At 40.3% G+C, this 26,774-nt stretch overlaps 1 protein-coding gene across 2 annotated transcripts in view; it reads left to right on the top strand.

Moving 5' to 3' along the window:
- LOC140737800 (interleukin-6 receptor subunit beta-like) overlaps positions 1 to 26,774 on the top strand; it is a 92,313-nt gene that overhangs the window by 16,581 nt on the left and 48,958 nt on the right. For both annotated transcript variants that reach the window (XM_073064455.1, XM_073064456.1), the window contains exons 2-3: positions 8,199 to 8,285; positions 22,923 to 23,228. In XM_073064455.1, coding sequence (XP_072920556.1) covers positions 8,213 to 8,285; positions 22,923 to 23,228 — 379 coding nt within the window. In that variant the 5' untranslated portion in view covers positions 8,199 to 8,212. The remainder of the gene's footprint in view (positions 1 to 8,198; positions 8,286 to 22,922; positions 23,229 to 26,774) is intronic.

Below are 26,774 nucleotides of genomic sequence, written 5' to 3'. Positions count from 1 at the left end.
TTGGAGTATTTTCCTCATTTTACCAGTGATCTCTGATACCGCAACATCAGTTGATGTCACTATCACTTTACCTGGAATTTAGTTCTTTGGTCCAAGTCTGGAGATAAGTGGAGCAGTTAGAGTTACAGGGGAGCAAGTTGGCCAAGTAGTTAGAAAATTAAACAAAACAATATCTACAAGCAAACAAATAATTTTAATAAATATGGTTACTTTAATTATTCAATTTTCATTCTAACTGGAGAAATGCCTAACTGGAGAAGTTGAGGATTTTGTTAAAAGGATTAGAATGTTGCTAAAATGAGCAGAAAATATTTAAAATTTTGCAATAAATGACCAAGAAATTAATAATGATTAAAAGAAATAGAATCTGCTTTGAATAGAAACATTGCTTGTAAAAGCTTTAAGTAATTAGCAGTGATGACCTCTGATTTAAGGCAACAAAAGGGGTATTCAAAATATAGTTATCTGAAATTTGAATTAAATTTTGTGTTTGACAATTTCAGATAACCAATCTTATTTTAGACCTTCCCAGTTGTGGTTAGAAATATGAAATGAGTAGGGTGCTCAGTGACGTGGATGGCTTCTGTAGAGCTATGCAGGTCTGGTTTTGTTAGATTGACTGCATTGGCTCTGTTTTTGTCATTATGAATACTCTGACCAGTTAAATGGGTTTTTTTGTCTAGCATTTCATAATTTTGTCTTATCAACAAACATATCCCCTATGCTAAATGTGCATTTGGTTCAATTCCTACAATCTTGTATCAAGACATAGTCATTTTTAGCTCTGCTCCTGTGGGACTCTTGTTTACCCTTTTGTTCCAAACCTAACCTACTCTAGATTTTCAAAACAAGTTTTTAATTTTCTGAACAACACACAAAATGCTGAGATGATCATGGAGCCAAGCATTAAAGATGAGTAGTAACAATCCAGAATTAGTGTTGCCTAGAATACTCTGGAAACCATTGGCAGACAACATGGTTATTCCCTCAAGATCTGTGAGTAGATTTCCCAACTTGTATATTATGAAATTTCTGCAATATCCTGCTCAGTTGTTGGACTCCACATAAAGCACAGCAGCAAAGTAAAATCAGGCAAACTTTCAGTAAGACTGGGAATTTCTTGTTGGATTGCCAAACTTGTCAACACTTATGAGTGAAAATCCGGACTCTTTGGGCCTGAAAAAGACAAAGCTGAATATTTAACGGCTGAGCTCTAGGCACTAAGATGTTGTGCATCTACACAAGTTGCTCAGAGTCAAACATGAAATGCTGGATGAACTCAGCAGTTAGGCAACATCTATGGTAATGAATAAACAGGTGACATTTCAGGATGAGGCCCTTCAGGACATTAGAGCTTCAGGAAACTGCAAGCCAGATGATGATGTTAGAATGTTCTCCACGATATTTACAAGTGCCTGTGGTGACATACCAAATCTCATCAAACTCCAGGAACTTGAAATTGCTTACTTTTTCCACTTCTGGTGGAAATGGTGTGTGTTCCCTCGTTTTGTCCTTTCTGAAGTCCGCAATTAATTCTTTGGTCTTACTGATGTTGAGTATAAGGTTGTTGCTGTGACACCACTTAACTAGCAGATGCATCTTGCTCCTATGCACTGCCTTGTAACCATCTGAAATTCTGCCAACAATAGTTGTGTCAGCAGCAGTTTTATAGTTGGCATTTTAGCTGTGGCTAGGCACACAGTACTGGGTGTAGAGAGAGTAGAGCAGTGGAATAAGCACACGTCCTTGAGGTTTGCCAGTGTTAGTTATCAGCGAGGCGGAGATGTTATTTCCGATCCGTACAAACTATGTACAGAATCAGTTGCAGATGGAAGTACAAAGGCCAGGTTTTGGAGCTTTTTGATCAGACCTATGGGAATGATAGTGTTAAATGCTGAGCTGTAGTCATTAAACAGCAGCCTGACATAAGTGATGGATACTTTATTGATTTCAATGGAAATTACAGTGTCACAGTAACATTACAAATATTAGAGAAACATAGAAAACCAGCAGCACAATACAGGCCTTTTGGCCCACAATGCTGTGCCGAACATGTACTTACTTTAGAAAAATAATATTTAAAAAAAATATAAAAGAAGAAAGAACATTTTTTAAAAGTTACCTCATTCTAACAGAATGGGGCTTCACTTCCTCGGCTCTAGGTTGACTCATTGTAGAGCCTAATGGCCGAGGGTAAGAATGACCTTGTATAAAGCTCTTTGGAGCAGCGTAGTTGTCTTAATCTATTACTATAAATGGTCCTCTGTTCAGCTAATGTGGCATGCAGAGGATGAAAGACGATGTCCAGAATTGCTAGAATTTTCTGTAGAGTCCTTTGTTCTACCACAGCCTCCAGTGTGTCTAGTTCAGGGGTGGGCAAACTTTTTGACTTGTGGGCCACAAAGGGTTCTAAAATTTGACAGGGGGGCCGGACCAGGAGCAGATGGACGGAGTGTTTTGGTAATACACCTCATAAGAGAAAATAAAATATGGGATATGTAGAAAACATGTGCTTTAATTTCAATTGAAAATGAACAAATGCATTACAACAAAATATCTGTCTTTGAAGTCCCATGGTATTTAGCTATTTATTGAAATGACTTTTAAAACACTGAAAATTCTGTAATCCTTCAAGATATTATCATCATCACTCTCCTCCTGACTGTCTTTATTTCAAAAACGGTAGGAGATGCAGGTCTACTTGTCCTGCTCCTTCTTATTCAATTGTCCCCTGTGCCAAAACTCAACAACGACCAGTGTTACTGACAGAACAGTGACAACGCGCCAGTATGCGGAGCGCCTTATTTGATCTGGAGCGCATTTTTTATTTTGAGAATGTACGTGCACCTGCGCACTACTTATGTCCATCACTTAACAGAAATGACATGTAACATGTAAGGCTTATTGAAGAAAATATTTTCAAATGCATTTTTTACATAACACAACGAAGAAACTTATTTTTAATTTCAGTGGGAACAGTGTTGTTGGTCTCCCTTTTTAGCCAGCGCATCAAAGTCTGGATTTAGTTTTGTTGTGGCGATCCTCAGGAATGATCTGAGGTGTTAACAAGGTTTATTAACATAATTTCATCAAGTTCTGCGGGCCGGATTAAAAAGCTTAATGGGCCGCATATGGCCCGCGGGCCGTAGTTTGCCCATGCCTGGTCTAGTTTGACTCCTATGAAAAAGCTAGCCCCTCTATAATCAGTTTATTGAGCCTGTTGGCATCACTGTGTTGATGCCATTGTCCTGCACAGCACTGCTTAGAAGATTGTGCTGGCGACAGTGGACTGGTGACACGTGAAGGAGAGGCCTGCATACTCAAAAGGACCTCAGGAAGTAGAGGAATTAGTATCATCCAGGTGAATGAAGGCCGTGTGAAGAGCCTATGAGATCACCTCTGTTGTAGACCTATTATGGCAATAAGCAAATTGCTGTGGGTCCAGGTCCTTGCCGATGCAAGAGTTGATTCTAACTATAACCAACCTCAGAGCATTTTATTAGTGTGGTTGTGAGTGCTACTGGATGATGGTCATTAAGGCAGCTCACCCTACTCTTCTTGGGCACTGGTATAATTGTTGCTCTTTATAGCAGGTGGGAACTTCTTTTGCAATGAGAGATTGAAAATGTCTTTGAACACACCAGCCAATTAGTTGGCACAGGTTTTCTGCAGCTTTCCAGGTACAATATCAGGGTCTGCTGTCTTGTGAGGGTTCACCCTCTTGAAAGATGCTCTGATGTCCGCCTTCAAGTGCCGGGGTTAGGACTCAATGTATTTAAGTAAACTACTTAAGAACTTTTTAAAAGCTATTATTAATGCTTTTTGAGAGGGTGATTTTAGATGCATATCATATTTTTACTGAGTTAAGTATTGTATGTAATTAGTTTTGCTACAATAAGTGTATGGGACATTGGAAAAAATGTTGAATTTCCCCATGGGGATGAATATCTATCTATCTATCTATCTATCTATCTATCTATCTATCTATCTATCTATCTATCTATCTATCTATCTATCTATCTATCTATCTATCTATCTATCTATCTATCTATCTATCTATCTATCTATCTATCTATCTATCTATCTATCTATCTATCTATCTATCTATCTATCTATCTATCTATCTATCTATCTATCTATCTATCTATCTATCTATCTATCTATCTATCTATCTATCTATCTATCTATCTATCTATCTATCTATCTATCTATCTATCTATCTATCTATCTATCTATCGCTGCAGGGATCCTCAGAGTTGTAGTTTTATTCTCTCTTTAAAAGCATGCATTAAAGTCATTGAGTTGATCTGGAAGTGAAGCACCACAGCCATTCACAATGTTGCCTTTTGCTTTTTAGCCTGCAAACCCCGCCAGAGTTGATAATATGTCTGATTCCACCTCTAACCTTGATTTGAATCCCTCTGTAGGCCATACCCAGTCATCTAGTATAATATGAAGGTAACATGAAATTAAACTAAGTTATGCAAGTTAAATAATTACTTTCAAAAACAGCCCAGACTAAAATCTACCAACCAGACAACAGAAACATTCAGCTAAGACACTTAAGATTAGTTGCACCAGGTCAACTCCTGTGAAATATGAATTCAAATAAGGAACCATGCAATGTGTACTTAAGGATTGATTATCTTGAAAAACTTTTTGCATTCAGGAGCTTATAAATTCAACTGTAAGGTTTTGCATAATCCTTGTAATAACAGGAAGTATGCTGACTGTTGCATGTATCTGGGCATTTTGGTTAAGAATGCTCAGTAACAAATGCAAGTGAATTACTAAGTGGTTGCTGTGTAGTTGAAGGAAGATATTGGCTAGAATACAGATAAAGGTTAGCTGAAACATACCAATTATGCTGTGGATTTTTTTTATAGTGTTTCAGTAATAAGTTTCAAAACTTTTTATTTGGCACAATGATCAATAGACTAAGTAAATTACAATTGTCTAAGCTATTTTTATGCTGAATTTAATTACCCCAAAAGCTATACATACCCAAATGATTCAGATGCCATTCTTAACAGTCTGTATTGATTCCATTTTTGATAGAGTACTTAGTTTTTGCCTAAATTTAGTAGTTCGATAATTTGTGAAAACTGTACATGTAAGTCTACAATTTTAAAAGATCAGACGGGATAATATAAGCCCATAATTAGCTTAAATTGAGCAGCAGGTCTTCAAGGTTGGCATTATATCAGTACTGACGTTGTCTGACCTGCTCCTGTACTGTACTTTTCTGTTTTATGTATCAGATATAACTGAACTGGGAACTTGGGTAAGCATTAACTGACAACTGAGTATCAGCAAGCTTTTCTGAAATTAGTTTTTGAGGGTTTCTATCATGACAGTGTGTGGTTGATATGAACTTGTTCTTAATAAGGAGATTAATGAATAAGTTGCGGAGGTTATCCACAAGTGAGATGCTATGTGTGTTTTCCTCATGAATCAGAATTCAACCGTTATAACGTACATTAAAGACAAGAATAAAGTAGGGAGTTTTATATCCAAGTTTGTATTGAATTAAAATTTGTTTTATTAGCAGTAGCGCAGAGTAGTCCCTCCCAGGCCTTTGAATCATGCTGCCCAAGCAATCCCCACCAAACTCCCAACTGAGCTCTAATCTAATCACAGGACTATTTACAGTGAACCCACCTGGTGTGTCTTTGGACTATGGGAGGAAACTCGAGTAGTCAAGGGGAACCCATGCATTCCACAGCGAGGATATACAGATTCCTTCCAGAACAGTACTGAAATTGAACTCCAAACTCCAGAATGTCCCAATCTTTAATGACATTACGCTAATTACTACTCTGCCATGGCACCTCAAAATTTACAAGTTGTCTAATTTATTTGGATGGGAAGGGAAATCACAAACATAGATTGAATCAGCAAAATTGTGACATAGTATTTAATCTAGAAAGTATGGTCATCATTAGTTGAGTTTTCCTCTGTGTTCCAAACCTATTCAGTTGTTGGACTCCATGTAATGTGCTGCAGCATGTTTGAATAAGATTAGTTCTTTCTTGTAGGATTGCTAAACTTGCCAGCATTTAATAGTGAAAACTTGTGCCTTTGGTATTGGAAAAAGTTGAAGCAGGATATTTAATGGGTGAACTCTAGACATTGTGTGTATTTACACAATTGACTCATTAATAGTACAAGTACAAAAGCAATGAATGTTGATTTTTAAACAAGCCGTTTAGTTGTAAAATGCTGCATGCAGAGCCTCTCTGAAATATTAAAGGCAGTTTAGGAAACTGATTTCACTCCTCTCCCCCACCCCCCCCAACACCTTCTACCTTCCTCCTCACCTGGCTTCACCTATTGCCTGTCAACCACTTCCCACCTTATTCTGGCTTCTTCCCACTTTCCTTTGCAGTTCTGATGAAGGGTCTCTGCCTGAAACATTGACTGTTTCGTTGTTTAGGGAACTGAAAGCAATGTGCTCAGGATATCTAAAATATAAATAAAAGTTAATCAGAGTCATACAAGCAGATGTGAGGAAAGAAATAGTAGTTAGATTGCCCAATAGATTACAAAAGAATCAACAGGTATATTTTTCCTGCAGCTTCCATGCTTGCACATTGTAGGTCTGAATTATTGGACACTGAGGTCAATTCTGAAAGTGCAATCAAGTCCACTGATAGTTGTAAATTATCTTAATCTGAGAAGTGTGATGCATTTTATCCCTGGCCCTTCCATTTTGTATCACCCGTGGCCGGTGTTGATTTGAGTAGGATTGCTGACCTTCGAGGGAAAAGTCACTTTATTTCTGTTCCTTTATTGAGATTTGTTTCATGTTTTTAATGTATTTAAACTTGCTGATTATCTATTTTTCAACTGTTTCAAAGTGTCTGATCATTAAAGGGTCTTTTGATAGTGACAAAAGCCTCGACCGTTGGGAAGTGGATAATCGTGATCTGTCACCCCAGTACTGCTTGCACATTTAATTCCCATTATGCTTTGCCATCAGCTCTAAATTTGTATTATTGATAGAAGTAACCCCATATATAATCCTAGATAATTTAGATATGAGATTACAGGACATTTGAATATGCCACCTAGAGTTCACTCTGCATTCTCCTAAAACGTGCTTGAATGTGCTTCTCTTCAGGCACACTGGAAGAGAAATTCCTTAAGAGCTTTGAAAAAAGCCTCTATTATATTTTCCTTCACTACCAGCCCCTGGCAGTGCACCCAGTGCTCTTTAAAACAAATTAGTCCTTCAGCATCTCCTTTGAACTCCCCTTCCCCCCCCCCCCACCCCACCACCTTTAATGTCCTAGTATTGGACATTTTGACCCAAAGGGAAAAGATGCTGGCTGTTTATCTATGCTTAGCCTCTACCACTTCAGAAAGAAGCAACACAAGTTTGTCCAATGTCTTTTTACACATGCCCTGTATCCAGGCAACATACTGGTAACTAACTCTCTTCTGCACCCTTGCAAAAGCCCTTGCATCCTTCGTATTATAAAGCAACAAGAATTGAATACAATACTCCATATGCAGCCTAGCCAGTGTTAACATAACTTTGCAACCTGTGAATTTAGTGCCTCATTTAATAAAGGCAAGCCAGCCATTTGCTATGTTTGCCATCCTATCTAACCTATGCAACTACATTCAGGAAGCTATGGACGTGGACCAGCAGATCTCTCTATATATCATTTTAAGGAACTTTTGGATTTGACGATCAAGAAGATTAAAACCACGGTCGTATAGTACAGGAAAGGACCTGTGGCCAAATTCATCTGTACTAGTATGTTTCAATATTCTTGTGATAAGTAAATCTGAATGTGCAGTTGGGAAAATTATGTAAGCAAATATAGCAATATTTAAGAGGCATTTGGATAAGCACATGAACTGGCATAGAATGTGGGGTGAGAGTATAGACCATATGCAGGCAGATTGGGTTAGTTTTGAATGGCATTAGAGTTAGCAGATAGCATTATTGTTGGCACAGATGTCGATTGAAGGCTCTGTTCCCATGTTATTCAGTATTCTGTTTTCTATAAAACCAAATGTTGTGGAATGATAGAGGCAGGAAAAAAAATCTAGGGAAAGAATTGAGTAGCAAGCGGCTTTGGAAGCTGAAGACATTGTCATCAGCAGTACTGATTAGATTCAGAATTGACTAAGAGGACTGAAGTTCTAAATCTTTACTAATGCTTCAATTTTCTTTTAATTTTTAGTGACGACCTGAATCATGTTTCTCCAGAGCATTTGGTGGCTTGTGGTAACATATCTCTCCGTACAAATCAGTGAATGTTTAAAACTTGGTAAGTGTAAGAGAAATATCTACTATTGTCATGTAAATAGTTGTCTTATCTTTAATGATTATCAAGCACCAAGTTGTGGGCAGTTTAAAAATAGTGAGTTGCAGAATTTCTGATATTGAATTGTGTTGGAAATCTAGATCCCATTGCTTTTTGTTTTTAACATTGAAGTAATGGACGATGTGTATTGGCAAATCTTGATTAATAATTAATGTTTCCCCTCTCATCAGAAGCATACTTTAGTGAAGTAAAGTGCATCCACATATGTCAGAAGTGAGCCAATTGTGCTATAATTAACGTTGTTGTTATAAACTTGCTTAAGGAACCATGAATTTTAGTCTCACATAGGATCTTTGACTAACACCAATTCAATAGGTTTCAACAACGTTGGTTGGCCATGGTAATGTCTATATAAAATGCAAGTCTATTGGAGCACTCTTTAGAAAAAGACTGCTACAGCTAATCTGTCCATTCTATTGTTAATTTATTATCTTCCCCATATAGTCAACTGTAGTTGGAAGATGCAAGTAATTGTTAAAACTTTGAGCCAGTCGACCAAATGTTCTTTGCCCACATTTTATTCATATTGTACTGTGCCAGTGTGTTCGGACCGATGACTATTTTACCATGATTGCTGAATGACTAATTTTGGCAGGCTGAATTCAGCACGATAGATCGTTCATTGGCAATGCAGCGTGAAGATTAAAAAGGGCTTGAGCTTTCAGCTTTCTTTTGGGCTGAAATCAGTGCAAGGCCAATAAAAAGAAAGGAGATGTAAGTGGAGCAGCTATTATTGGAGTGGGCTTGCTTTGGCTTAACAGACTAGCACAAGGACAAGCGTGAGCAAGTACAGGTGGTGTTTCTAAGTAAGAAAAAATTTCTAGTATATTTTTTCCCTGAGGGACATAGCTAGTACACTGAGAATGGATTTGGGGTTAATGGTATGTTCCTTGTGTGAGATGTGGGAAATTTGGGATACCTCCAGTATCCCTAATAAATATTTTGTACGAAGTACGAAGACTGTTAAGGAACTGGAGCTGCAGCTGGATGACCTTGGGCTCACACAGGAAAATGAGGTGATGGGTAGGAGCTACAAGGGAGGCGGGTACCTAGGTTGCTCTTAGAAGAAGAACAGGGAATAGGTAGCTAGCGCAGAGTACCCCTGTGGCGGTTCCCCTCAATAATAAATATACCACTTTGGATACAGTTGGGGGTGGTGTGGGAACAACCTATCAGGGAAGCCATGGCGACCAGGTCTCTGACTGAGTCTGGCTGTGTGTCTCAGAAAGGAAAGGGGAAAAGGAGTGCAGTGGTGATAGGGTATTTCTCAATTAGAGGACCAGAAAGCAGATTCTGTGGACATGAGACACCCAGGTGGTATGTTGCCTCCCAGGTGCCAAGCTCAGAATGTCTCCGATAGGGTCCACGGCATTCTAAAGGGGGAGAAGGAACAGCTACAAGTCATGGTACATATTGGTACCATCAACATGGGTAGGAAAACCAGGAGGTCCTGAAGAAGGAATTATAGGGAATAAGGCAGTAGGCTGAAAGGCAGGACTTACATGGTAGTAATCTTTATATTTCTGCCTGTGTTCTCTGCCACTGAGGGTAATGATTTGGCAGATGAATGTGTGGCTGAAGAATTAGTGCAGGTGAAAGGGTATCATATTTCTGGAACATTGGGATCTCTTCTGGGGAAGATATGACATGTACAAAAAGTTTAGGTTATACCTGAACCTGAGGGGTCCAATATCCTTGAGGCCAGATTTGCTAGAGCTTGTTGGGGAAGGTTTGAACTAATTTTGTGGTTGGTGGGGGGGGGGGGGATTGGGATGATGGTGATGGGAATTGGGCAGGTAGTATAAAGCAGAGGCAGTGTGTAGTGAGGCTCTGAGGAAGAACAAGCAGATGATAGGGCAAAATTGCAGTCAGTGGGATAAGTTAAAGTGTACCATGGGGGCAAAATTGAAAAGGGTGATGAATAAAGCACTGAAAAGGTTGTATTTAAATTCAGACAGTATACAGAATAAGGTAGATGATCTTGTGATGCAGGTAGAGATTTGCAGGTATGATGGTATTGGCATCTCCAAGTCATGGCTGAAAGAATATCATAGTTGAGAGCTTATCATCCAAGGATACACATTGTATTGAAAGGACAGGCAAAGAGGTAGAGGGGGTGGGGTGGTTCTATTTGTATATAAAAAGATATGAAAGCAAATCCATGGAATGAGGTGACATCGGATCTGAGGATGTAAACTCCTTGACTGTAGAGTTAAGAACCTGCAAGGGTAAAACGTCCCTGACGCAAGTTATATTCATGCCTCCAAACTGTAGCCAGGATATGGGCTACAAATTACAACGGGAGATAGAAAAGGTACGTGAAAGGGGCAATGCTACAATAATCATGGGGGATTTCAGTATGCAGGTAGATTGGGTAAAATATGGTTGGTACTGGATACCAAGAGGGAATTTGTACAGTGCCTACAGGACAGATTTTTATAGTAGCCTATGGTTGAGCCCCCCGCCCCGGGGGAACGGCAATTCAGGATTGGGTGTTAGGTAATGACCCAGATTTGATTAGGAAGCTCAAGGTAAAGAAAACATCAGGAAGCAGTGACCATAATATGATAAAACTCACCCTGCAGTTTGAGAAGAAGCTAAACAATAAATCAGTATTACGGTGGTGGAGTAAAGGAAACTACAGAGGTACAAGAGTGGAGCTGGCCAAGGTTGATTGAAAGGGTACACCAGCAGTGATGACGGCAGAACAACCGTGGTTGGTATTTCTGAGGCAAATTTGGAAAGTGCAGGAAAGATCAGAATCAGGTTTATTATCACCAGCATGTGACACAAAATTTGTTAACTTAGCAGCAGTAGTTCAATGCAATACATATCTAGCAGAGAGAGAGAAAAAAATAATAATAAACAAGTAAATCAAGTATGTATAGTGAATAGATTAATAAAAAGTGCAAAAAAGAAATACTGTATATTTTTTAAAAAGTGAGGTAATGTCCAAAAGTCCATTTAGGAATCGGATGGCAGAGGGGAAGAAACTGTTCCGGAATCATTGAGTGTGTGCCTTCAGGCTTCTGTATCTCCTACCTGATGGTAACAGCGAGAAAAGGGCATGCCCTGGGTGCTGGAGGTCCTTAATAATGGACGCTACCTTTCTGAGACACCACTTTCTAAAGATGTCCTGGGTACTTTGTAGGCTAGTGCCCAAGATGGAGCTGACTAGACTTAGTGTTTTGCATCTTCTTTTGGTCCTGTGCAGTAGCCCCTCCATACTAGACAGTGATGCAGCCTGTCAGAATGTTCTCCTCAGTACAACGATAGAAATTTTTGAGTGTATTTGTTGACATGCCAAATCTCTTCAAAGTCCTAATGAACTATTGCCTCTGACTTGGTGCTTTGTAATTGCATCGATATGTTGGGACCAGGTTAGATCCTCAGATCTTGACACCCAGGAACTTGAAGCTGCTCACTCTCTCCACTTCTTATCCCTCTATGAGGATTGGTATGTGTTCCTTCGTCTTGCCCTTCCTGAAGTCCACAATCAGCTCTATCGTCTTACTGGTGTTGAGTGTCAGATTGTTGTTGCGGCACCATTCCACTAGTTGGCGGATCTCACTCCTGTACGCCCTCTCATCACCACCTGAGATTCTACCAACAGTGATTGTATCGTCAGCAAATTTGTAGATGGTTTTTGAGCTATGCCTAGCCACACAGTCATGTGTATACAGAGAATAGAGCAGTGGGCTAAGCACACACCCTTGAGGTGCGCCAGTGTTGATCATCAGCGAAGAGGATATGTTATCATCAATCCGCAAAGACTGTTGTCTTCTAGTTAGGAAGATGAGGATCCAATTACAGAGGGGGGTACAGAGGCCCAGGTTCTGCAACTATTCCCAAAGTTGAAATAGTATTCCAAAGGGATGATGAAGCAACTGTGGTTGACAAGAAAAGTCAAAGACAAATAAAAGCAAAAGAAAGTTAGCTTATAATGTAGCAAAGAAATAGTGGGAAGGTAGAGGACGGGGAAGCTTTTAAAATAAAACCAACAGCTGGGAAAATGGGCTGAAAAATGGTAGATGGAATTTAATGCAGGACCAACTAGGATAGGTCTTGCACTGATAAGTGCAGTGGAAACATAGAAAACCTACAGCACAGTACAGGCCCTTCGGCCCACAAAGCTGTGCTGAACATGACTCTACCTTAGAACTGCCTAGGCTTTACCCATAGCCCTCTATTTTTATAAGCGCCATGTAGCCATCCAGGAGTTTCTTAAAAGACTCTTTTGTTTCGGCCTCCACCACCGCTGCTGGCAGCCCATTCCACGCACTCACCACTCTCTGCGTAACCAAACAACTTACCCCTGACATCTCCTCTGTACCTACTTCCAAGCACCTTAATACTTTGCCCTCTCGTACTAGCCATTTCAGCCCTGGGGGGGGGAAGCCTCTGACTATCCACATGATCAATGCCTCTCATTATCTTGTATAACTCAATCAGGTCACCTCTCATCCTCCATCGCTCCAATGAGAAAAGGCCAAGTTCACTCAACGTCTTTGTAAATCTCCTCTGTACCCTTTCTATGGTTTCCACGTCCTTCCTGTAGTGAGGTGACCAGAATTGAGTACAGTACTCCAAGTGGGGTCTGACCAGGGTCCTATATAGCTGCAACATTACCTCTCGGTTCTTAGACTCAATCCCATGATTGATGAAGGCCAATGCACTGTATGCCTTCTTAACCACAGAGAAAAACCTGCATAGCAGCTTTGAGTGTCCTTTGGACTCGGACCCCAAGATCCCTCTGATCCTCCATACTTCCAAGAGTCTTAGCATTAATGCAATATTCTGCCATCATATTTGACCTACCAAAATGAACCACTTCACACTTATCTGGGTTGAACTCCATCTGCTACTTCTCAGCCTAGTTGTAACCTCTGACAGCCCTCCACACAACACCCCCACCCTTTGTGTCATCAGCAAATTTACTAACCCATCCTCCCACTTCTTCATCCAGGTCATTTATAAAAATCAGAGTAGGGGTCCCAGAACAGATATACCACTGGTCACCAGCCTCCATGCAGAATATGACCTGTCTACAACCACTGTTTGCCTTCTGTAGGCAAGCCAGTTCTGGATCCACAAAGCAATGTCCCCTTGGATCCCATGCCTCTTTACTTTCTCAATAAGCCTTGCATGGGGTATCTTATCAAATGCCTTGCTAAAATCCATAAACACTGCATCTACGGCTCTACCTTCATCAATGTGTTTAGTCACATCCTCAAAAAATTCAATCACGTTCGTAAGGTGCGACCTGCCTTTGGCAAAGCCATGCTGACTATTCCTCATCATATTATGCCTCTCCAAATGTTGATAAATCCTGCCTCTCAAGACCTTCTCCATCAACTTACCAACCACTGAAGTAAGACTCACTGGCCTATAATTTCCTGGGCTATCCCTACCCCCCTTGAATAAGGGAACGACATCCACAGCCCTCCAATCTCCAGAACCTCTCCCATCCTCATTGATGATGCAAAGATCATTGCCAGAATCTCAGCAGTCTCCTCCCTCACTCCCCACAGTAGCCTGGGGTACTCCTTGTCCGGTCCCAGTGACTTATCCCAGGGGTCACCAACCATTTTTGCACCGTGGATGGGTTTAATATTGACAATATTCTTGCGGACCGGCCGATGGAGGTGGGGGGGGGGGGGGTGCTAATCACGACAGGAATATAGGTGATAAGTCAACTATAAGTAACTTATAAGTGGCTAATACATTTAATTTCGTTTCTAAAATTTTATCTAACGAATTTAATATTAAACTCGGTGCATATTTTCATCACATGAATATAGTGATAAGTCACTTATAAGTCAATAGCATCATAACATTTTAAGTAATGTTTGGATATTAAACATACAGCGCATATTTTCCTAGTATGAACATATAAAATCATTGCAACACACCAATATCGCTGAATCAGTGGGAGCCCTGGCCTTGTTTCCCTGCATCAAGACGGTCCCATCCAGGGGTGATGGGAGACAGTGATACTCGAAGGGGTTCCTTATGTCCAGTCTATTCCGTAATTTAGTTTTCGTGGCTCTCAGCACTTGCTTCTGTTCTGCTTGCTCACATGTTTTTCACTCAAAGCTCAACGGGTTTGTCTTTAAGTGCAGGATGTTTGGACTCAAGGTGCCGAAGCAGTTTTGAGGGCTTCATTGCCTCATTAGACAGCCCCCCGCTTGCCCATCGCCAGATGCCTTGGCCAGGTGCGGCTGGTCATGGGTGGGGTGAGAGGACAAAGTAAGAGCTGGATGGGGCAGCGGCGGTCGCAGTTCGGAGAGCAAGGAGGAGTGCGACAGGGCACCTTCCCCCCTTCCCCCCCCCCCCCCCGGTAGGTAGGTAGGATCTATTGGCCGACAAAAGTTTGGCTCGAGGGGTGACTTTCAGTAGGTCGCAGCGAGGCAGCTGCTCTGCTACTTACGAAACCCTGAGCTCGAATTAAGTCGTCTGCGAATATTTTAGCACTGGGTTCCCCACGAACATTCGGTGTGCTAAATGGGTTTAGAGGCAGCGCCCATCTGTCCATGCTCCAGGCCAGTAGCAATGGCACTTGTCACCGGCCAGTTACCCAAGGTCAACCAGTGATCCCTGGTGCGAGGGTATCACTGCGTTTTTGCGATTGATGACCTTGCATGCATTCAAGTTCAACAGTGGGCATGACGGGGAATGAGGAAAGGTGCAGCTGACTCGTATTGTTTCATATCACCAAATCATATCATTTCCTCGCGGCCTGGTAGCACATGCTTTGCGGTCCGGTACCAGTCTGCGGCCCAGTGGTTGGGGACTACTGACTTATCCGCTTGATGCTTTCCAAAAGCTCCTACACATCCTCTTCCTTAATATCTACATGCTCAAGCTTTTCAGTCCACTGTGTCATTCCTACAATCGCCAAGATCCTTTTCCATAGTGAATACTGAAGCAAGGTATTTATTAAGTACCAGTAGAACAAAGGGATCTAGGAATAGAGGTCCATAATTCAGTGGAGGTAGCATCACAGGTTGATAAGGTTGTAAAGTAAGCTTCTGGCATATTGGCCTTCATAAATCACTGTACTGATTACAGGAGATGTAATGTCGAAGTTGTATAATATGTTGATAAGGCCCAATTTGGAGTGTTTGCAGTTTTGGTCACCTACGTACAGGAACAATGTAAACAAGGTTGGAAGAGTACAGAGAAAATTTGCAAGGATGTTGCTGAGTCTGAAGGACCTGAGTTATATGGAAAGGTTAAATAGATTAGAACTTTTTTCCTTGGAGCATAGAAGATTGAGAGGAGATTTGATAGAGGTATACAAAATTATAAGGGGCATAGATAGAGTAAATACGAGCAGGTTTTTTCCACTGAGATCGGGTGGGACTACAACTGGAGATCATGGGTTAAGGAAGAAAAGTGAAGTTTAAGGGAAACTTCATTCAGTGGGTCATGAGAGTGTGGAATGAGCTGCCTGCGCAAGTGTTGCATATGACCTTGCATATGACCTTTTAATATCAACTTTTAAGAGAAGTTTGGATAGGTACGTTGAAGGTAGGGGTATGGAGGGCTACGGTCCCAGTATTGGTCGATGAAAGTAGGCAGCTTAAAGGGCTCAGCACAGACTAGATGGACTGTTTGTGTGCTGTACTTTTCTATGACACTAACAACGGCAGAAGGCAACTTAAAAAAGCCATAAAAGGAGTAAAGATAAGTAAGCTAGCCAATAATATAAGAGGATACAAAAAGTTTTCAGATATATAAAGAGTAAAAGAGAGATGAGTGTCAGACCACTGGAAAATTAAGCTGAAGAGGTCGTAGTAGGATACAAAGAAACAGTGGAGAAACTTAAGTATTCTTGCATCAGTCTCCACTGTGGAAGATGCTAGCAGAATGCCAGAAATTTGACTGTCAAGGTGCAGAAGTGGGTGTTGCTGCTATTACTTAGGAGAAAGTGGTTGGAAAGCTGAAAAGCATGGAGCAGATGGACTGTATGCAAGGGTTCTGAATAAGGTAGCTGAAGAGATTGTGGAGCATTAATTATGATCTTCCAGTCTTCTGGAGGACTGGAAAATTGCAAATGTTACTCCACTCTTTAAGAAGGAAGAGAGGCAGAAGAAAGAAAATTATAGGTCAGTTAGACTTCAGTAGTTGGAAAATGTTGGAGTCTGATTTAAGGATGGGGTTTTGAGGTACCTGGAACCACTTGATAAAGTAGGCCAATGTCAGCATGGTTTTCTTAAGGAGAAATCTTGCCTAATAAATATGTTAGAATTCTTTGAGGAAGTAACAGGCAGGATAGACAAAGGAGTGTCAGTGGATGTTAATTTGGAATTTGACAAGGTGCCACACGTGAGGCTGTTAACAATGCATGAGCCCATGGTATTTCAGGAAAAATACTAGCAAGGCCACCAATCAAGTGGATGGACACAATAAGGACAGCTTTAAACGCAATGTTATCGATAATGAGCTGCCTTTGTGAGGATCAATACTCGCTTAGGGCAGTGATCCATAGGGTCACCATGAGTCAACAACAACTCAATGGCACTTAACAACTAGTATGGATTGAAGATTGGCAGGAGGCGAAGAATGGGAATAAAGGAGGCCTTAGGTTGACTGCCAGTGACTAGTAATCTGCAACTGCCCCATTAGTTTTTCTATAGCTTATTTGGGATATAAGATTTCATGAGATAGCTGGGATAAGCTTTAACATACTTCATTCATATCTTTTCTGCATTTTCTCCTTGCTCTCCTAAAGGAATCTGCTGTTCATTAAATACAGAGCTTCTATTTTCATGGAAGCAGATACAGAATTACCACTGCTATCATCTAGCTTTTAACACTGTTTGGCCTTCACTTAGCAACAGCTTACAAAGAATAATTAAAATTAGATTTTTGCTGAGTGGAAAATTGCTAACAAGCTGACATGACAGTACTACAGTTTGTTGGTGCCATTTGACATTGAGGATTGATGTAAAATGTTAAGACATTATTTTATTCCTCTTTGGGATCCAGACATAGCTGGTAAGACAAGTATTTGTCCACCCCTATTGCGCCAGAAAATGTGATGATGAAACTTCTGCTGTACGCACAGTGATGATGAAATTCTTTTGTTAGAGCTTGTGATTACCTGTCACTCTGTGGTGTAAATGTTACTTGCTGCCAATTTTCAACCTGTGTCTGAATGTACTATAGATCTTGTAGTCCAATTGGTTACTAGAAGCACTTTGTGTGAGGAGAAATGCCCACTGAAAGATTAAAGATCTGAAAGATTCTTTTATTTTCCCCACTGATGTTTTGAGTGGGTAACCTGGCATTGACAGTTTTATTTCAACATTTGCAGTCTTTCTGTAAATTTACTTTGTACCAAAGTACTGAATATTTCCAGCATTTTATATTTTCTTATTTCTTTTGAAGTAAGGATCTTGTCCTTCAAAATCTCAGCAAGTCCCATTAACTTTTATAATGATGCATTGCTTTTCTTAAGTTCAACTTTTCCAAAATTGCCCAGTAACTAAGTAAAAGATGAAATTTCTGAATGCAACAAACTCCAGTGGTGACAGATGAGTCATAATGAATAAAGTTGTCAAGGAAGATAGTGAACTGAAACCAAAATGGAAATTTTTCATTCAGATGATTTGCTTTATTCTGGAGACTTGAGTTCTCTATGCATAGTCATAGAGAAGTACAGCAAAGAAGCAGGCCTTTCAACCCATCTAGTCTATGCTGAAACTGTTTAAACTGCCTACTGCCATCGTCCTGCATCAGGACCAGAGCCCTCCATATCCCTACCATCCATCTACCTGTCCAAACTTCTCTTAAATGTTGAAATCAAGCTCGCATGCACCAGTTGTGTTGGTAGCACATTTCACACACTGATAACCCTCTGATTGAAGAGGTTTTCCTAAATATTCCTGGATTTCGTTGTTTCAGGTGTAATAGAATCGGAGGGGCAAGAGGGGGAGATGTTGCATTGCTTGTCAGAAAATATTACAGCGGTGCTTTGGCGGGATAGATTAGCGGGCTTGTCTAGGGAGGCTATTTGGGTGGAATTGAGCAATGGGAAAGGTGTAGTAACACTTATAGAGGTGTATTATAGACCACCTAATAGGGAGCGAGAATTGGAGGAGCAAATTTGTAAGGAGATAGCAGATATTTGTAGTAAGCACATGGTTGTGATGGTGGGAGATTTTAATTTTCCACACATAGACTGGGAAGCCCATTCTGTAAAAGGGCTGGATGGATTGGAGTTTGTAAAATGTGTGCAGGATAGTGTTGTTGTTTTTTTTTTTTTTGCAGCAGTACATAGAGGTACCAACCAGAGAAGGGGCAGTGTTGGATCTCCTGTTAGGGAATGAGATAGGTCAGGTGACAGAGGTATGTGTTGGGGAGCACTTCGGGTCCAGTGATCACAGTGCCATTAGTTTCAATATAATTATGGAGAAGGATAGGTCTGGACCCAGGGTTGAGATTTTTGATTGGAGAAAGGCTAACTTTGAGGCGATGCGAAAGGATTTAGAAGGAATGGATTGGGACAATTTGTTTTATGGGAAGGATGTAATAGAGAAATGGTGGTCATTTAAAGGTGAAATTTTGAGGGTACGGAATCTTTATGTTCCTGTTAGGTTGAAAGGAAAGGTTAAAAGTTTGAGAGAGCCATGGTTTTCAAGGGATATTGGAAACTTGGTTTGGAAAAGGAGAGAAATCTACAATAAATGTAGACAGCATGGAGTAAATGAGGTGCTCGAGAAATACAAAGAATGTAAAAAGAATCTTAAGAAAGAAATTAGAAAAGCTAAAAGAAGATATGAGGTTGCTTTGGCAAGTAAGGTGAAAGTAAATCCAAAGGGTTTCTACAGTTATATTAATAGCAAAAGGATAGTGAGGGATAAAATTGGTCCCTTAGAGCATATATGTCAAACTCAAGGCCCGCGGGCCGGATAATTATCTTTGGCCCGCGAGAAAATATCTAATTACTATTAAAGCTGGCCCCAGTAATCGAAGCGCCTATGGCGTATGATATGGCTAATGCTGAGTTTATTCAGGTACCAGGTTTTCAGGGTTTTTAGTGTTTATTCGGCAGTCTTGCTCGGCAGTCTTCTTCATAAGAAACAGAATTTGTAAAGTGAAACACTTTGTAGTTATAGCAGAGACTGAGACACATAAGAGCAGGCTGAAAAAACGGAGGCAACGAAAGCTGCGTTCACACGCGTCCGACTGATCCGGCCCGCATGAAGCTGCATTTTGCTCAATCCGGCCCGTGACCTAAAATGAGTTTGACACCCCTGCCTTAGAGAATCAGAGTGGACAGCTATGTGTGGAGCCAAAAGAGATGGGGGAGATTTTGAACAATTTCTTTTCTTCGGTATTCACTAAGGAGAAGGATATTGAATTGTGTAAGGTAAGGGAAACAAGTAGGGTAGTTATGGAAACTATGATGATTCAAGAAGAGGAAGTACTAGTGCCTTTAAAGAATATAAAAGTGGATAAGTCTCTGGGTCCTGACAGGACCTTGAGGGTAGTTAGTGTAGAAATAGCAGGGGCTCTGACAGAAATATTTCAAATGTCATTAGAAACAGGGATGGTGCTGGAGGATTGGCGTATTGCTCATGTGGTTCCATTGTTTAAAAAGGGTTCTGAGAGTAAACCTAGCAATTATCTAGCAGTTTGACGTCAGTGGTGGGTAAATTAATGGAAAGTATTCTTAGAGATAGTATATATAATTATCTGGATAGACACGGTCTGATTAGGGACAGTCAACATGGATTTGTGTGTGGAAGGTCATGTTTGACAAATCTTATTGAATTTTTTGAAGAGGTTACTTGGAAAGTTGACGAGGGTAAAGCAGTGAATGTTGTCTATATGAACTTCAGTAAGGCCTTTGATAAGGTTCCACACGGAAGGTTAGTTAGGAAGATTCAATCATTAGGTATTAATATTGAAGTAGTAAAATGGATTCAACAGTGGCTGGATGGGAGATGCCAGTGAGTAGTGGTGGATAACTGTCAGGTTGGAGGCCGGTGACTAGTGGTGTGCCTCAGGGATTCTGTACTGGGTCCACTATTGTTTGTCATATACATTAATGACCTGGATGTTGGGGTGGTAAATTGGATTTATAAGTATGCAGATGATACTAAGATAGATGGTGTTGTGGATAATGAAGTGGGTTTTCAAAGCTTACACAGAGATTTAGGCCAGTTAGAGGAGTGGACTGAAAGATGGCAGATGGAGTTTAATGCTGATAAGTGTGAGGTGCTACATTTTGGTAGGACTAATCAAAATAGGACATACATGGTAAATGGTAGGGCATTGAAGAATGCAGTAGAACAGAGTGATCTAGGAATAATGGTGCATGGTTCCCTGAAGGTGGAATCTCATGTGAATAGGGTGTTAAAGAAAGCTTTTGGTATGCTGGCCTTTATAAATCAGAACATTGAGTATAGGAGTTGGGATGTAATGTTAAAGTTGTACAAGGCATTGGTGAGGCCAAATTTGGAGTATTGTGTACAGTTCTGGTCAGTAAATTATTGGAAAGATGTCAACAAAATATAAAGAGTACAGAGGAGATTTACTAGAATGTTACCTGGGTAAGACCTACCCTGGTTGGTCCTACCAAAGTGCAAAACCTTGCAACTTGCCTGCATCAAATTCTATCTGCCATTTTTCCAGCTGATGCAAATCCCTCTACAATCCAAGATGCCCTCTCACTGTTCACTACATTCCCAGTCTTGGTGTCATCTGTAAATTTGCTGATGCAGTTGATCACATTATCATCCAATCATTGATATAGATGATAAACCTAAAGGACTCGACACTGGCCCCTCCGGCACACTACTAGTCACAGGCCTCCAGTCAGAGAGGCAGCCCTCTACTACCACTCTGGCTTCTCACACAAAGCCAATGTCCAATCCAATTTACTATCTCGTCCTGATGCTGAGCAACTGAACCTTCTTAAGCAGCCTCCCATGTGCGACCTTGTTAGATGCCTTACTAAAGTCCATGTAGACAACATCCCCTGCCCTGCCTTCATCCACTTCCCTGGTAACTTCTTCGAAAAACTATTTTCGACACTGCCTACCACACATAAAGCCATGCTGGCTATCCTTAATTAGTCATGTCTCTCCAAATACTTATGTATCCGGTCCCTTAGAATACCTTCCAATAACTTTCCCACAACTGATATCAGACTTCTTGATTTCTGTTTAGAGCCTTTTTTTAACAGCTGAGCCATGTTGGCTATCTTCAAATCCTCTGGTACTTCTCCTGGTCACTAAGGAAGTTTTAAATATCTCTGCTAGGGGCCCAAAAATTTCTGCACTTGTCTCGCGTAGGGCACATCTTGTCAGTCCCTGGGGTTTTATCCACCCTGATTTAGCTCAGGGTAGCAAACACCTCCTCCTCTATAATCTGCACAGGATCCATTAATGTGATGCTGCTTTGCCTCACTTCTATAGACTCTGTATCCTTCTTCCGAGTAAATACAAATGCAAAGACTGCATTTAAGATCTTCCCCCATCTCTTTTGGGACCACACATGGATTGCCATTCTGGTCTGCCAGAGGACCAATTTTTGTCCCTTGCAATCCTTTTGCTGTTAACGTATCTGTAGAATCCCTCTGGATTCTCCTTCTACTTCTCTGCTGGAGCAACTTCATGCCTTCTTTTAGTCTTCCTGGTTTCTTAAATGATCTCCTACATTCCTTGCTTTTCATAAGCACCTAATTTGTTCCTACTTGCCTATACCTGCTATGCACATCCTTTTTTTTCCTCTGTTAATCAGGGCCTCAATATCTCATGAAACGAAGGTTCCCTGCACTTGTTATCTTTCCATTTTATTCATTTCATACAAGCTTTGTACTCAAAATTTCATTTTTAAAGGCTTCCCACTTTACGAGTACACCTTTGCCAGAAAACAGTAGCTAATCCACACTTGCTAGATCATTTCTGATACCATCTAAATTGGAGAAAGGCAAATTTTGAATCTCAACCCGTGGATTAGACCTATCTTTTAGCATATTTACTTTGAAACTAATGACATTGTGGTCACTGGATGCAAAGTGTAACCCTACAGAAACCTCTGCCACTTGCTCTGTCTCATTCACTAATAGCAGATCTAGTATCACATGCTCTCTCGTTAGGACTTCTAGAAACTGATGAAGGAAACTTCCCTGAACACATTTGACAAACTCTATCCCATCTAGTCTTTTTACAGTATAGGATTTCCAGTTAAAGTCACCTACTAAAACAACTTCGTTTCTTGCAACAGTGCAAACTTTTATAAATTTGTTCCTCTAAATCCCTAGGGCTGTTAGGTAGTGTGTAATATAGCCCCATTTATGTGGTCATACCTATAAAGATTATTTGATCTGTTATATATGTAAACCATAAGTAATAAAAAGAATATTCAATTGATTTGAAAATCATAGGGTGGCGCTTACTGTACTATACCTTTACAGGTATTTGTTCTGCACTTTTCATATGCAACTTACTTTTAAGAATCAACGTGTCACATTAAATCTGATGCAAAAATGTAATTACTTTAATGGTGTAATTTTGTAGAAACTAGATTTACTGACATGATTTTATTCATTTCCATTAATAGATAATCTCTTGCAAGGATCTGCCTACATTATTCCTGAGTCACCAGTAATAGAAAATGGATCCCAAATACAGGCATCCTGCATTCTTAGTGAAAGTTTTGTGAAAGAACATGGAGTGGATGCCAATCAAATATTCTGGAAATTAAAGGAAAACAGAATACCAGAAGAGCACTACACCATAGTCAATAGCACGGTATCCAATGTAACACTGACCTTTTCTACTGTTGGAGTTGCACTTCTGACCTGCAATATACAGTACAACGAGGATCATGTGGGAACTGTCTTTGGAATACAAGTTACGTCAGGATGTAAGTGTTTTCTGGGGCTGAGTGATATGGGGGAAAATAAAATATGGCACTTTACTACAAGTTTCTTTCAGGGTTTGAATATTTGGAATTTCAATCACATGCAGGATTATGGTACACTTAGAATTATCTTTTCTGCTGTACCATAGCAGTTCTGCTATTTTGCCAGTTTGTCAATTGCCTTCACTTTAGGTAAAGTAATGCATTTAGGCAGTAGCAGCTTGAGTTTAAAATACTTGGAACTCTCAGCTTCAGTTATCAAGATCCTGTGCAGCTGGATACCTTTCAAGGGATTGAAGAGCTTGCTCTATCCCATCATTATGATACCCTTCTCCCCCTTCTAAAATACACATGTATTTCAGCGGTGTTCTGACGTTACAAGTAATTGACCAATTTCATAAATAAGCAAACTTGTTACTGAGCTTCAGAATTATCTAAGTGTTCTCAGTAATGATCAATCTTGCTGATGCCCGGAGTAACTTATTAAAGAACAGCTTTAACAGGACGCAGTAGTTGAGAATTTTCTGTATGTGGGAATTGGTTGAAGATAATATTAGACTACTTTTACATTTGGAATTTAACTTTCAAATAACAACACACACAAAATGCTGGTGGAACACAGCAGGCCAGGCAGCATCTATAGGGAGAAGCGCTGTCGACGTTTCGGGCTGAGACGTCGACAGCGCTTCTCCTATAGATGCTGCCTGGCCTGCTGTGTTCCACCAGCATTTTGTGTGTGTTGTTGTTTGAATTTCCAGCATCTGCAAATTTCCTCGTGTTTTAACTTTCAAATATCTGGTTACTATGGACTAAAATAATTTATAAGCTGCCTACCAGTTAACATTTAATTGGGTGGTAGTTGGCTACCTAACAAGATGGTAAATATTATTTTGATTAGTACCTGGAATTGTGGTGGGCTTGCACTTGGCTTTTTTAAAGGAATAAATTTATTGATGTACATAATGCACTTGGTAATCTGAGCACAGACATCTGGTGTCGAGTGAAGTTAACAATATTTTTTTTTAAACTTATTGATTTGTACTAATTTCAAAGGAGAAATATTTAAACTTTTGTATAGGGATCATGATAAAATGGGATATCATTTGAAGTTTATAACAAACTAAATGGTGGATAAAAGTAGCTTATACTGTAAACTTCTAATAAATTGAACTTGATATATGTGATAAATAAAACCTAAAGAGCGATTTGACAGAGTAACAGGGAAGGCAATGTAATGATGGAGATCAATAAGATTGCAAACAGCTGCATTTCTAGCAAAAGTCTCCATGAAGAATTGCCACAGGGCTGAAGGCAGCTATCATGGAGAGAAAACACTATCAGCTTCATCAACACTATCTGTCCTTCCATCTATCTTTGTATTGTGTGCAAACTTGGCCACAAAGCCATCAATTTTGTTAGCCGAATGCTTGACATATAAACATGAAAAGAAGCTGCCTCAATACCGACCCCTGCAGAATGCCACTAGACACTGTCAACCAATCAGAATAGACCCACTTTATTCCCACTCTTTGCCTCCATTCAGGCCATCAAGACTGCTCCACCATTCCATCATGAGCTGATCCTGGATCCCACTCAATCCCATGCACGTGCCTTCTCGCCATATCCTTTGATGCCCTGACCGATCAGGAAACTATCAACTTCTGCTTTAAATGTATGCACTGACTTGGCCTCCACTGCAGTCTGTGGTAGAATATTCTACAGATATTCTTGCCAGTCTGCCAATCTTCCATCCATGCTAGTATCTTTCCTGAAAGACCATGAGCTCTTATCTTGCTAAGCAGCCTCATGTTAAGTGGCACCTTGTCAAAGGCCTTCTGAAAATTCAAATGAGCAACATCCACTGATTCTCCTTTTTCTATCCTGCCTGTTTTTTCCTCAAAGAATTCCAACAAATTTGTCAGGCAAGATTTCCCCTCGGGAGACCGTGCTGACCTTGGCCTATTCTATCATGTGCCTCCAAGTACTCTGAAATCTCATCCTTTATAATAAATTCCAACATCTTTCTAACCACTGAATTCAGGATAACTGTGCTATAATTTTCTTTCTTCTGCCTCCTTCCTTTCTTAACAAGTGGAGTGACATTTGCAATTTTCCGATTCTTCAAAACCATTCCAGATTCTTCAAAGGTCATTACTAATGCCTCCACAACTTCAACTTCTTTAGAACTGTGGGATATAATTCATCTGGTCCATGTGACTTGCCTACCTTCAGATCTTTCCCAACCACCTTCTCAGTAATAGCAACAACATTCAATTCTGACCCCTGACACACTCAAATTTCTGGCATACTGCTAGTGTCTCCCACAGTGAAGGCCGATGCCTTCATATTTATATTATTGAATAGTTTACCTTCACCTTTCATCTTTTCTCTCTTTATGGCTTTTTTAGTTGCCCTCTGGTTTTTAAAACCCTCCCAATCCTTTAACGTCCCAATAATGTTTGCTATGTTATATGCCTCCTATTTTGGTTTCATGTTGACTTCCCTTGTCAGCCGCGGTTTCATCATCCCGCCTTTAGAATACTTGCTCTTCTTTGGGATGTACCTATCCAGCAACTTCTGAATTGCTCCCAGAAACTCCAGCCATTGCTGTTCTGCCATCATTCCTGCTAGTGTCCCTTTCAAATCAGCTTTGGCTAGCTCTTCTCTCATGCCTTTGATTCCCTTAACTCCACTCAAATACTGATATATCTGACTTTATCTTCTCCCTCTCAAACTGCAGGGTAGATTTGATCATTTTGTGATCACTGCCTCTTAAGGGTTTCAGTACCTTAAGTTCTTCAATCAAATCTGGTTTATTACACACCACCCAATTCATGATTACCTTTCCCCTAGTGAATTCAACCTCAAGCTGCTCTAAAAAGCCATCTCATAGGCATTCTACAGATTTCCTCTTGGGATCCAGCACCAACCCAATTTTTTCAATCTACTTGCATATTGAAATCCCCATGACTATCATAATATTGCCCTTATTATATGCCTTTTCTATCTCCCGTTGTAATTTATGTCCTACATGGTGGCTGTCGTTTGGAGACCTGTATACAACTTCCATCAGGATCTTTTTACTCTTGCTGTTTCTTAACTCTACCCACAAGGATTCTACACTTTCTGATCCTATGTCACCCCTTTCTAAGGATTTGATTTCACATTTTGCCAATAGAGCCTCCCACCCCCTCTGCCTGCCTGTCATTCCATTCAATACAATGTGTATCCTTGGATGTTATACTCCAAACTATGATCGTCTTCTGCCAAAATTCAGTAATGCCCACAATGTCATACTGCCAATCTCTAACTGTGCAATAAGATCATCTACGTTATTCCATATACTGTGTGCATTCAGATATAACACCTTCAGTCCTATATTCATCACCCTTTTCGATCTTGCCCCCCATGTTCCACTTCACATAATCCCACTGCAAGTTTGCTCTACCATTTGCCTTTCCTCCTCAAATCTCACCACATAACGTATTGACTTGTAAACCAACTGCTTCATCATCAATCCTCTCACTCCAGTTCTCATCCCCCTGCCAA

Source organism: Hemitrygon akajei, chromosome 13, assembly GCF_048418815.1.
Source record: "Hemitrygon akajei chromosome 13, sHemAka1.3, whole genome shotgun sequence".
Classification (NCBI taxonomy): Eukaryota; Metazoa; Chordata; class Chondrichthyes; order Myliobatiformes; family Dasyatidae; genus Hemitrygon; species Hemitrygon akajei.
Note: the sequence above shows the minus strand (reverse complement) of the source record. Positions and strands in the feature narration are given on the sequence as shown.